Here is a 12,623-nt window from a genome sequence, read left to right as displayed (position 1 = left end):
TGTAAAATGCTTTAAGAAACAATTAAAGTGTGTAAAAACCAGTAGCTCAGGATGTTAGAAATCTGCTTGGAAGTTTTCAGTTTCTGGGTTTGATCTGCAGGTGAATTTTAAAGTCCAGGGTCCAATGGAAAGAGTGAAAATCTTTTAGACTAACTTACCGGTCTTTGACCAGGTAGCTCAAGTCGTTAGTTCTGTTAAGAAGTTTTTAGGGGTCATGGGTTTGATCCTCTGTTGGTTCAATGACTTTTGATGTCCGATGTACAAAGGAAAAAGTGAATACCTCTAAGAAACGAGCAAATGTATCAGATCAAATAGCTCAGTCTGTTGTAGGACTGTTTGGAAGTTCAGAGGTTGTAGGTTTGATCCTTATGAGTCTCAGTGAAGTCCAACATCCAAAGGAAAGAGTCATGGGCTTGAAGCCATGAACAGCTGACAGTTTACTGAAGGTGAGACAAACATTTTTAAAAATGTTGGAAGAGTTTTGCCAACTAACTTTAATAAGTATGATAATGAGTAAGTAGCTGCTTGCCTATATAGGTAGGTTCGTTTCTTCTTTCCCCCTCCATCCCTCACTCCCCTTTGTTTTGTTTTTAAGGGGAAGGGTGTTCTTTTTCAATTAGTTGTTTTTTTTATTATACTAGTCAATTTAGAAATGTATACCTTTTTATGTGTGTGTCTCGTAAGTATGTGGATGTTGTTAATTGATTGATTGATTATCATCCAGTTCCACTAAGCAGACTTGTTTGTTGTTTTTATTGACACACTGACTCAGAGCAGCCTGCGGGGGACAGTATATGTGCCCTGTGTTGTTTTAAAGACTTTGTTTTAGCTTTGACATTTTGTCAACATTTGTCCTCAGACAGGAATCAAACCAACATCTCATTGACTCACTAATAGCAAGTGCTCATCCTCCTAAGATATCTGTGTGCTCATTCTCCTATTTCTGCTCTTAATCTAAGTTCAAACTAGGAGATACACTGTAAAAACTTACAACACGGGTATGTATTGCCACCAGGGATCACACTAAGAAACAACTAATAGATGCGCTGTAAAAAGTGTCAATCGCGAAAAATTTGGTAAAATGTTGAGTAGTGAGTGGCTCTGTGTTTACTGCCTTCATACAGATTTTCAGTTTGTGGGTTCATCTAAGAAATCATGCTGGTGTCTCAGCTCAAACAGCTCAGGCTGTTAGAAGACTGTCTTGATATTTTGAGTGTCCAGGTTAAATCCTGAAGGGACTCTGAGTTTTGAAGTCCAACCATCACAAGGAAAGACTCAAAGGTTTTAGAAATACAGCTTGAATGTGTCTGATGAAGAAAATTTTAGGTCATGAGTTTGATCCTCAGGCAACTCAATGAACTTTTTAGTCTTCTCTGAAGTTTTGCAAGTTGTGGGTTTGATCATCAGTGAGTTTTGAAGTCAAACATCGAGAGGAAAGACTGAAAATTGTGGGCCAATGGTTCAGAGAGTAGAGTGGTTGCTCTGAATTGTGAAGGTTGCATGTTTGATCCTCAGTCAGTATATTTAAGTCTGAAACCCAAAAGTAAAGACTGAAAAGCTCTAAGAAGCAGTTGTGGAAATATTACTTCACTGGTGGCTCAGGCTGTTAGAAGACTAGTCTGAGTGTTTTTAGGTTGTCGGTTCAATCCTTCATGAGTTTTAAAGTCCAACATCAAGAGGAGAGACTGAAAACTGTGACAGAAACTGTCTCAGTAAAACAAATCCAATGGCTCACCAGGTAGGACAGCTGCTTGGAAACTCTGAGGTTGCGGGTTCAATTCCCAGTTGCTACTTTTAAAGTCAGAAATCCAAAAGTAAAGACTGAAAAGCTCTAAGAAATTAACATCAGTGTCTCAGTCCAGGTGGCTCAGGCTGTAAGGAGACTGCTCTGGAAGTTTTGAGGTCGTGGGTTCGATTCTCACTGAGTTTTAAAGTCCAACATCCAAAGTGAAGATTTAAAAGCGCCCGGAGAAAAGCTCTCAGTGTGAAGGGGACTCGGTGGCGTGGTGGGTTTGTTCGCGACCGTAAGGCGTCAGCGATGCAGCGTCTGGTTCAAATCTGCCCGTTGTCAGGACCTGGATCATCAAATGTCCAATCCTGCAGATGTGGGGTCGGGGGGGGGCCGTGTCCTCCCCCGATGTTTCAGAGAGGTAGAAGCAGGGGGTTATGGGACAGGAAACCATGAGCAGCTGATATTTTACTCAAGTTGAGACGAATGTTTTTAAAAATGTTGGAAGAGTTTTACTTACTTACAAGCTAGCTTGCATACATACTAATGACAGTGAGTAGCTGCTAGACTGTAGAGACAGTTGACTTTACCACCTCCTCTGTTATTTTTGTGGGAGGGGGATTTTATTCAATTAGCAACCACACTGCATCCATCCATCCATCCATCCATCCATCCATCCATCCATCCATCCATCCATCCATCCATCCATCCATCCATCCATCCATCCGGGGAGGGGGGGATTCTTTGGCAATTTTATTCATTTTTATATCACTACACTACTATGGTATGGTCAATTTGGAACCTTATATGTTTTTTTGTGTGTGTTTCACATATTGGATGTGATTGATTTTCATCCAGTTCCACTTGTCAGATTTGAATTGCTTTAATTGACACACTAACTCAGAGAAGCCTGCGGGGGGGCAGTAATTGTTCTCTCATGTCTTTTTTTTTTTTTTAAAGACTTTTCTTTCTTTTCTTTCTCTTCCTCAGACAGGAATTGAACTAACATCCCTGTAACTAACTAATTACAAGTGTTCATCCTCCTGAACTACATCTACTTACAAACAACCATGTGCTTGTTTGTCTGAGAAGAATATCAACAGTAAAGATTGAGAGCAGTGCCTGAAGAGGGATTTGAACCAACATTCAGTCTGTTGTGACTGCAGCGTGTCAGCAGCTCATCCTGTTGAGCTATTCCTCCTGATAGGTTTTACAGCTTGTTCAACCTGAAATCTCATATCTGGACTCAATTTAAGTGTTAGAGAAGCGAGCTGGTGTCCGATAGATTCCTCTTCTCACTGGAAGCTTTTCTCTGAGAGCTTTTGACTTTCACTATGGGTGTTGGACAAGATTCACTGAGACTTTAAGGATTGAACCTACAACCTCTGCTATTTCAAACAGTCCTTTAATAGCCTGCACTATTCAGCCTGTACTCAGCGATTTGGTGACAGACTCTTAATTTTTGTTAGTTTGAGGATTTCACTCTTTTTTTGAAACATCTGCTTAAAAGTTTACAGAGTACTCTAATCTCTCATGATTATAAACACATCACACAAGCAGTGAAACAGGCGTCTGCTATAAGTCCATCCAATCAGACAGCTTCAGATTCCTATGTAGAGTGTTGTAGAATTTATTTTAATTGAACGTAACAGCAACTTTGCGTTATTTCCCCATCTTCAATAAGTCAGGTTCAGTTTGTGCTTTCAATTTCTCTTCTCAGCAGCATCAAGGACGGCAGCAGCGCTGCTCTTCGCATCCTGCAGCAACGCTGACACTCTCTTCTGAGTCTGCAGCACAAAACAAGAACAGAAGAACACAAAGGTTACAGGGAGTTAATGTGATTTAAAGGTCCAGTGTGTAGGATTTAGTGGCATCTAGTGGTGAAGTTGCAGACTGAAGCCAACTGAATACCACCTTCCTTCCCCCTCCCCTCCCAAGCATGTAGGAGAACTTATGGGGGCAGCAAAACTTGCAAAAAATGCAAAAGGACCTCTCTAGAGCCAGTGTTTGGTTTGTCCATTCTGGGCTACTGTAGAAACATGGTGCTGCAACATGGGGCCCCCGTGGAAGAGGCCCCGCTCCCTATGTAGATATAAAGGCTCATTCTAACAAAAATACGATTCTTATGTTCAGGTGATTAAAAATTACTTAAAACATACTTATGAATATTATATTACATTTTTGCCAAGTATGTTCCTCTAGATGCTGCTAAATTCTACACAGTGCACCTTTAAACAAGCATCAGTCAAAAAGCTCGTGGACACACTTACAGCCAGTTTGAAGCCATCGTCTGTGATGTCTTTGAGATTGATCATGACATTGTAGTACGCACCAAAAACAGCCGTCTCCAAAGCTTTAGCTGCTACCTAAAAATCACACAAACACAACATGAAATTCTACTAAAGGAACATTTCTGTAGATAGTGTTTCTGCTGTATTTGGCTGTTGACAGCAGAGAAAAACAGAGAAACATTAAAGTGAACCTGGTTTTAATGATTAAACAACACATTTACAAGGACATCTTTACAGTTCTTTCTTTTTCAAAATTTTAAACAACATTTAACATTATGAAATAGTTGATGTAGTTTTCTCATAATTATAAGATACAGATCTCTCATAATAATAAGTTTTCTCTCAACTATTCTTGTAGTTATGACATAATTTTTTAGTAATTATTACATAATTTTCTTGTGACACACCTGAGCGTCAGACTTGCAGGCGATGTTTCCGTAGACAACCATTTCTTTGAGGGATGGCCAGAGGACGCTGATCCTCTCGGCCAGAGCCAACGGGACGCCAACCGCTCGCTTTAGACCCTCCTGCATCTCAGCTTCTCGTCTTTACAGACACAAGAGTCAAAGTATGCAACAAAATCTTATTCAACATTTCCACCTTCCACTTCCTGAAAAATTGTCATTTTTAAATAATGTTTTCATCTAACTGCAGTTATTTATTATTTGCTGCTTATTTGCTGTATTTTAATATCTTCTATAGATTGTATGTAGTAAGTATGATTATAAATGTTTTGCAGATTTTAAATAATTACCTTTTTATTTCTTCTGCAGTACTCTTTGGCAATTTCAGTGCTGCCTGCAACAAAAAGAGACAAATACCATCAACACAAATGTTTTTGTTGATTGTTTTCTCTTTTTGTTTTTAATAAATTTTACAATCCAATAAATACTTTTTTTTTTAAAAAAAGGGGGCCAAACCATTTAGAATGATACGAACAAGGCACAAATTTGAATATAATGTTAAATTCTCTCCAGCACTGCTGATCATTAACTCACCATGTAGCTGTTGAAAGCGGAGGAGTCGGCATCCACCATGTGCAGCAGCTCATTCATGGCCTGATGGAACGGAGGAATCAGCCTCCTCATCACACCATCCAGGTTCTCAAACTGCCTCTTCCCATACGTCATCTGGCCCACCATGGCGCCCAGTGCCGCCCCCTACAGCACACATACGCTGAATAATCAAAGACATTTTCATATTTATTATTTATTATGATCAGAAACAGACCCAGATGTTTGTTTTGTACCAGAGCGGCCACAGCAGCAGAAACTGATCCTCCGCCCGGAGCCGCAGTTCGAGCTCCGACGCTCCGAACAAACTGCTGCAGAGACAGAGACACCAGGCTTCCGTCCTCCTGTGACCTCACCATGTACCTGCACAGGTACAACAGCAACGCTCACCTTGAACACACCTTTACATCCGATTATCAGAGCTCATTAACACCAGAAGAAGAAACAAAATTGGCCAAAAATGTGCCAAATTTTTATGCTATTGTGTACTCGGACTTCTGTCCTCAGCAGTACTTATAGCAGTTTAATACTATATGTGCTCACATGTATAGTGTCATTGTCAGATTCAGATAAGTGTGATGTCATCTTGTTTCTTGTTTTTATTGAATATGTCATGTAAGTTAAACTTTTGATGTTATATTTAGTAAAAACTCACTCTATGATTCGCTCCTTCGGGTTGAAGGGACCCAGAGAGTCGAGGCCGAGTTTACTGATCACCTGATGAGACACAAAGAAAGACAGAAAAACCTTCAGATCCTGAGATGCAAAGTGACGTAAAAAACTGAAGTGAAGCGTTTTCTCACCAGTCGGACTTTGTGCTCCTCTTCGATGATGAAGAGTCGCTCTTTGCTGATGTAGAAGTCTGCAGAGTCCAGCAGAGCCTTCAGAGGGATCAGACCAACGATCTGAGAGCCGACCACTGGCAGGCTCAGGTCCTGATCAACATGATCAATAATTACCATCAGTTACAAACACTGTCACAGATGCCAGAGTGAGGGTTAAGAGACGGCGTGTTGACCTCTGACCTCAGCATCCCTGCAGATCTCCTCGTACACAGTGTGGAGGGGGGTCAGCTCGTAGTCCAGGATGTTGGTGGACACCTGGGCGATGTTGGCCTCGTCCAGGTACCAGCCCATTCCCTGCACCTTCTTCAGCAGCCCGGGCTGGTGGACACACAACAATACGGATCACTAACTGGACTGATGCTGGTTTTTCTGTAGTTCTTGAACGCATCATGAACATCTGAACTTTTAAATTCGACTTGTTACAAGATTTATTTATGGAGGCTCTACTGTTTTTTTTGCATGTTTGATATCAAAGTAAGCTGTAAGAAAGTGTGATGACTCCTGCTGAGTCATCTTGTGTTGCTGTGCATCTTCTGACTCTTTTGCTGCATTCTGAATCACATACTTCTACTTTTTATTTTTATTTCAGCTACTTCATTCTATTGTAATTACAGTATACATATAACTGGGTCATGCTACTTCATCTGTTATTGCACTGTCAAAGTGATGTCATTGGTCTGTGCTCTCTTGGTTGTTGCTTTCATACTGCAAAATGTGACTGGATATAGTAGGACATCCTGGTAATTTTGGCGTACTTTATTTGACATACTATGTATGGGGACATACTAAATCTTTTTCTGGCATATTAAATGGTAATATGAGTTTGTTCTTTGTGAGTGAGTGAATAATAAAGTCAGTAAATCTGTAATAAATACATAAGAAGTTAATACGTAAAATATTAAGTTAGTAAGAAAACTAAAACAATGTTTTAAAAGAAGTGAAATAATGTCTCAACAACGGCTGAACAGTAGATGATACTCCCAGCATGCACCTGGTCTTTCCCTCGGCCCTGCTCCCTGACGTCCAGCGCGATGCGGTGCGCCTGCTCTTTGGTGCCGATCAGGTTCACGTTGTAGGCGATGAGGAACTTGCGAGCTCCCGTTACCGTGGCGCCCCAGGACGGTACGAAGGAGGCGGGGCCAAAGTCCGGAGCCCATTCGTCACGTTTCAACTGGAGGAGAGAAAACAGATCATCAGCTGTTTGTGCCGACAGGAACAGAAATACTGAAGTTTTTACATGTTTTAGATACGCACGTTTCTATATTCATAATCAGTCTGTTTCATCGTCACATCTACTGCTCTGATAGACGTTTATTTGGCCTTTGTCTTATTTCTTAAAGGAAAAATAATCAAAACTAACAATTATTTTTATTATTAATTAATCAACCAATCGTTCCGTCTATAAAACAAAAGATAATTGTGAAAAATACTGTTTTAATTTCCTGAAGCTGAAAAAAAAAGATCAATTTACGATCATATAAGACAAAGAAAAGCATCAGATAAATAACTTCAACAATGAATTGATGGAAATAGTTGCTGATTAATTTCCTGTTGATCGACTAATCGATGAATCAGCTCTAGTTTAAATAAATATTTGTGATGAAGGTTTCCTACATTTCCCACAATGCCGTGTGACAGCTCTCTGTACTACAGTATCACTTCTTGTTTCTCATTTCAGATCAATAACACAGGAAACACTGAGGCGTGACGTCGCTTCACCTTGTCGGGTAAAGCTTCGTACTCTCCGGCTCTCACAGCTGGAAGATTCCTCCTCATCTCTTTTCGTGCTGCTTCTCCGTAAAGATAAACTGTGGATGAAACATTTGGTTCACATTTAAGTGTCTTTCATTTGAATTTAAAGAATATCAAACATATATTCAGAACATTTAGTATATTTTTTTTTTATATCTGCTTCCTGGATAAAATAAACATCTATTTTATTCCAAAGTATACTTTTATTTTATTCCATATATTTTCACATTTTCACGTTTGATTAACAGTTAAATTAAACTGGCCAACAGAGGGAGGGAGAGAATAGTAAATAGTACCATATAAAAAGTACAATTTATATTAAAATAAGTGATTAGACATTTGCAGAGTTAATAGAGGAACTCTTTCGCTTGGAGCAGGAAAGTACATGTTCATGTATTATCATTATTTTATGTTTTACTTCTGGAACATGTGTTTTTAATATTATTATTCATTTTATTTTACTTTTCACCCATTTATCTTTGCTTGTAAAGACTTCATCTGTTGTAAATCCTGCTGTAAACCTGCACACATTGTAAAATAATAATAATAATAACAATAATAACAACAACAACAATAATAATAATAATAATAAAAAGACACAACATCTCACCGGGCACGTGCAGCACGTCTGCCAGTTTCTGTCCGAACCGGTTGGCGCAGGTGACGCAGTCCTCCATGGTGACGTTCTGGACGGGGATGAAGGGACAAACATCCATGGCTCCAGTGCGAGGATGCTCACCTGCACAGGTGACACACATGTCAGGCCTCAACGCCTCCTGAAGGGCTCATCCACCCACCGCACCGACTGTTATCAGCCCATTAAATGGCCATTATCAGTGGTTATCACTACCATTATATGACATAACACATCTACCAGCAGGTAAATGTCACCCCACTTGAACAGGATACGTACTACTGCATTACAAGATCATGATTTATGGTGTGACAGCGCTGTGGTTAAGGTCTGGTTAGGTTTAGGAAAAGTTAATGGCAACTGTTGGTTATGAATGCAGTAAAATGTGGTAAAAATGTCCGGTTGTAACAGGAAGTGAACAGTAGTCTTGAACAGTCTTTTTCTGCTGCTTTTGCAACCTTTTGCCATCTATCTAATGTTCTAGCCATCCACAAGTCATCTTATATTAACGTCATCTGAACTACTTCCCCGGGTCATACTACTTATTTTTTTCCCGAATTGTGACCCTTTTGGCTTTCCATAGCTGGTAACAGCCTGCTGCACCGATGAGGAGGTAAAGTTGTACCACTTACCTCAGATCTATGGATCCTGATTACAACTGAAATCAGCCGTTTAATGGGCAGATAACGTCCTAAGCGGGTGCTCACCTGAGTGTTTGCTCATGTCGATGAGGCTGAAGGCCTGGCGGGCGGCGTTCAGCGCTCCCTCCACCACGGCGTCCGGAGAGCCCACGAAGGTGTAGACGGTCCTGTTGGTGGAGGCTCCGGGGTCGACGTCCAGCAGGCTGCAGCCCGCCGTGCCGGAGATGGCCGCCGCGATGGCATCGATCACCTGAAACACCAGAGAAAAGTCACATTTTTACAAACGAAATCAGGATTCTGTGGATGTTTTTACCTGTTAAACGTTCATTTGATTCATTTTTTTTTTGGCAGGAACAACAGCGGAGCAAAGTCTCCTTCTGTCCCACAGTGGAAACATTTTCTCCATGTACCCGGGCTGAAACAATAAAACATTAAAAATCTACTTGCAGGCACAAATTAAAATAAAACAGACTTCACTGAATATTAACTACAATCTGTTCATTGTTAACGCTGGAAACTGATGTGTGTGTTTCATCACAGAGGAGAGGTCAAAGGTCAGAGGTCAGACTCTCTGTTAAATGTAAATGAACATGTCGCAATAAAAATAAGCAGAGGATCGGCCCCTTAAATTATGTAACCGCGAGCATAAAAACAACTTCAATCAAGTTTGCAGTTTTGTTCAAAACTCTCGATATTTTATATCTGCTGGTTGATTTCTGGTTATATGATATGTTGGAAACATCTTCATTTTCTGTAGATTCAGGCTGTTATTGACGTCAGGTTCATCAAACTCAAACTTCAAAGCAGCAGTCGGACAAAAGAACTTCACTCAAAGTCCACTTACTAGCTTTTTAGCTGTATCACACAGGCTTCTTCAGCAGGTAGAAGTGCAGACGTTCAAATAATACATTTTGAGCTTAAAAATTCATTTTTGAATTATTTTTTTAGCGTTGCTAACAAAATGCATTTTGATTATCTGTCACTTTTGTATTTAAGCTGAATTGTGACGTAGTTTTATTTTATATGAGGACATTTTATAACCTCTTTAGATGAAGCGTGAACAACCTGATGCTGCTGTATAAATACATAATGTAATAAAACACAGCTGTAGTTCTATAAAACATGTCTGCTTATTCGAATGTGTCAGAGGTTTGTATAATGCTCAGAGGGGTGAAAGTCATTGTAGAGATAATGAATGTACACAGAGTGCAGTTATTGATTTATAAACATCCAGATAGTGAAGATATATTGTTTGAAATATGAAAGGAAATAACCGACCTCTTTGTTTCGACCCTCAGAGAAGTTTGGGACACACTCCACCAGCTGAGCCATGTCGTCTGCTCATCCACAACCTCAAACTGTCAGTCTGAAGGTCTCACTTCACCCCCCCAAAAAACACCCCCCCCCCCCCCCCCCCCCCCCCCCCCCCCCCCCAAAAAAAAAAAAACATTAAAGAGAGTTCAATCATTAACAGCTGAGCTCTGCATGTAGGTCACCTGACAATCATTACCAGGACTCCTCTGCGCAAACACTGTCTGCTCTTTAATATGCTGCACACACACAGCTGTAAACAAGCTTCACAACAAGAACATACAGACTGAAGTGCTTTTAGCGCCGCCTACAGGCTGCAGCGTTCATTACAACCAACATATGAACACGGCAGCTAAAAGTGTCAATCAGAAATATTACAACTAATTTACCAAAAATTCAGCTGTAATTTTCAAAAATATAACTGTTTGATTATAAAATATCTTGCAGAGCTGCAACAAAACATTATTTTCATGATCAATTTATTGTTTTTGTCTATAAATGTCAGAAAACTGTGAAACATGTCTGTCATGAAACATTGTGGCCTGAAGGTGGCGCCAGAGGAAAGGCTGTAAATACCCAAAATAGAAAGAAATATTACACAAGTTATATAAGTTTAGTAGAAATCCAGCTGTAATATTTAAAAAGTTTATTTTCATTATCATCTTTTTCCTTTAAATGTCTGAAAATGTCTTGATTTATCTGACTAACCAAATATATTCAGTTTACTGTCAAATATGCAACCCCAGAATTTTTTCTTTAGAAAATTAACAAAATTTAGCAGAAATCTGGCTCAAATTTTCAAAAATAAATTTAACTGTTTTATTATAAAATAACTAACTAATGATTTTTTTCAAAACAGCTTTATTGTTTTGTCTGTCAAATGTCAGAAACATGTGAAAAATGTCCATTATAATGTATATAAATTATGAATTAGAGAAGCTGCGACCAGAAAATGTTTGATAGTTTTGCTTGAAAAATGAAGATTTTTTTATTTTCTGTCGATCAACTTATCGATTAATGGACTGATTGATTCACCTCTAAAAACTTTTTGGATCTAAAGTTGACGAAAAAGAATGTAAACAAAAGAAAACTGAGGAACTGTTATAACAAGATGATCATTTGTGTTTTGGTTCATATGGAGATGATTTAGTTTACAGGACAAACATGTTGTTGGTTTGCAAACATTAAACCTTTAAACAGTCTGATCATAACTGTCTCTGTGTCACTTTATGTTTGTTTGTTATAATCTTGTGATCCTCAGACAGAGAAAAACTTTTTTTTTTTTTTTTGGGAGGCCAGAGGTCAAAGGTCAGGGTCTGTCAGCTGGTTGAAGGTCCTGTCAACATGAGGATGACTTTGCTACATGCTGTGAACTCATGTCAAACTAATCTGTAAGTTACACTTTATACTTGACATGAGAGACAAATCGTAAGTTTGATGTCATTAAAGGGTTTGTTTGAGGTCAGATTAGTGAAACCAGACTTCAAGCTGAATTTATCTGTTTTTAAAAGACCTTTTTATAAATACTTGCACAGTTTTATTTCCACGTTTTGTCTGTTTTACTTTTTGTATCTCTGTTGGGTCTTTTATTCAGTCGTGTCTAGTTTTCTTCACCTCATTGCATCCTGAAATGTTTCCCTCCTGGTTCAGCATGTAAAGCTCTTTGTAGCTTTGTGCTGTTTGAACAACTAGTCCTTAGAGACGTGTCGGTGTGAAACATGCTGCTGCCAACCATCTTCACTACTGTGTTTCGTTCTGTTCAGCCCACAGACTGTATATAAAGATGGCTGATGATCATCTGCTGATTATTGTACTGTAAGTCACTAAAACAAGGACTTTAATAACTTTGCTGAACTTCGTTTTACTGTCGAGACAGTTCCCCTTTAAATGATTGATGATATTTTTCAAATCAGTGAAACAATAATAAAAGTTTACAGAAGCTGCAGATTTACAACTCGAGTCGAGGTTCGAGCTTCACTCACTGATTTGTGGTTGTGTATTTAACATCTAATATTCCCTCCAGTCAATCAATCAATCAATCAATCAGTGACACTTTATTGATATGCAGTAGTGCCTTTCATACAGGCCAGTGAAGTCTCATGATGGTAGTATGTGTTTACCAGTTAAACAAAGGAGGAAAGATTCACATAAAGTTACATTTTTAGATTACAGATAAAGTAAAAACTAAATGAACTTCCAGAGGTGTGGCAGTGCCTGATGACCTTTGAGCTGCCATGTTGAGTTTTATGATTTCATTGTTGGTTCTTTATGATCTCATCTAAATATCATTACACAGACACTTCCTCCTCTGCAGCACAGCTCGGCTCAAACTGTTGAGCAAAACAACATCCGAACGTTTCATAAACTGGACATGAAACACATGAAAACGTCTCTGATCTGCAGCCGT

At 39.2% G+C, this 12,623-nt stretch overlaps 1 protein-coding gene across 2 annotated transcripts; it reads right to left on the bottom strand.

The window, feature by feature from the left end:
• Nucleotides 1-3,343: 3,343 nt before the first annotated feature.
• On the bottom strand, nt 3,344-10,288 carry ftcd (formimidoyltransferase cyclodeaminase). Of its 2 annotated transcripts, XM_044344367.1 has the most exons (14): nt 10,184-10,288; nt 8,972-9,155; nt 8,241-8,369; nt 7,598-7,686; nt 6,870-7,049; nt 6,059-6,196; nt 5,837-5,968; nt 5,689-5,750; nt 5,270-5,396; nt 5,019-5,180; nt 4,775-4,818; nt 4,428-4,566; nt 4,000-4,095; nt 3,344-3,516 (listed from the first exon to the last, which is right to left on the bottom strand). In XM_044344367.1, the coding sequence occupies exons 1-14, from the start codon at nt 10,235-10,237 to the stop codon at nt 3,433-3,435; spliced, it is 1,620 nt and encodes a 539-aa protein (XP_044200302.1). In that variant the 5' UTR covers nt 10,238-10,288; the 3' UTR covers nt 3,344-3,432. The 2 variants fall into 2 exon arrangements, with proteins under 2 accessions (XP_044200302.1, XP_044200303.1); XM_044344368.1 differs by lacking the exons at nt 8,972-9,155; nt 10,184-10,288 and adding an exon at nt 8,505-8,860.
• Between the last annotated feature and the right edge of the window lie 2,335 nt (nt 10,289-12,623).

The sequence above is a fragment of the Thunnus albacares genome, chromosome 24, assembly GCF_914725855.1.
Source record: "Thunnus albacares chromosome 24, fThuAlb1.1, whole genome shotgun sequence".
In the NCBI taxonomy this organism is placed as follows: domain Eukaryota; kingdom Metazoa; phylum Chordata; class Actinopteri; order Scombriformes; family Scombridae; genus Thunnus; species Thunnus albacares.
This window is presented reverse-complemented; position numbering and strand designations above follow the sequence as displayed.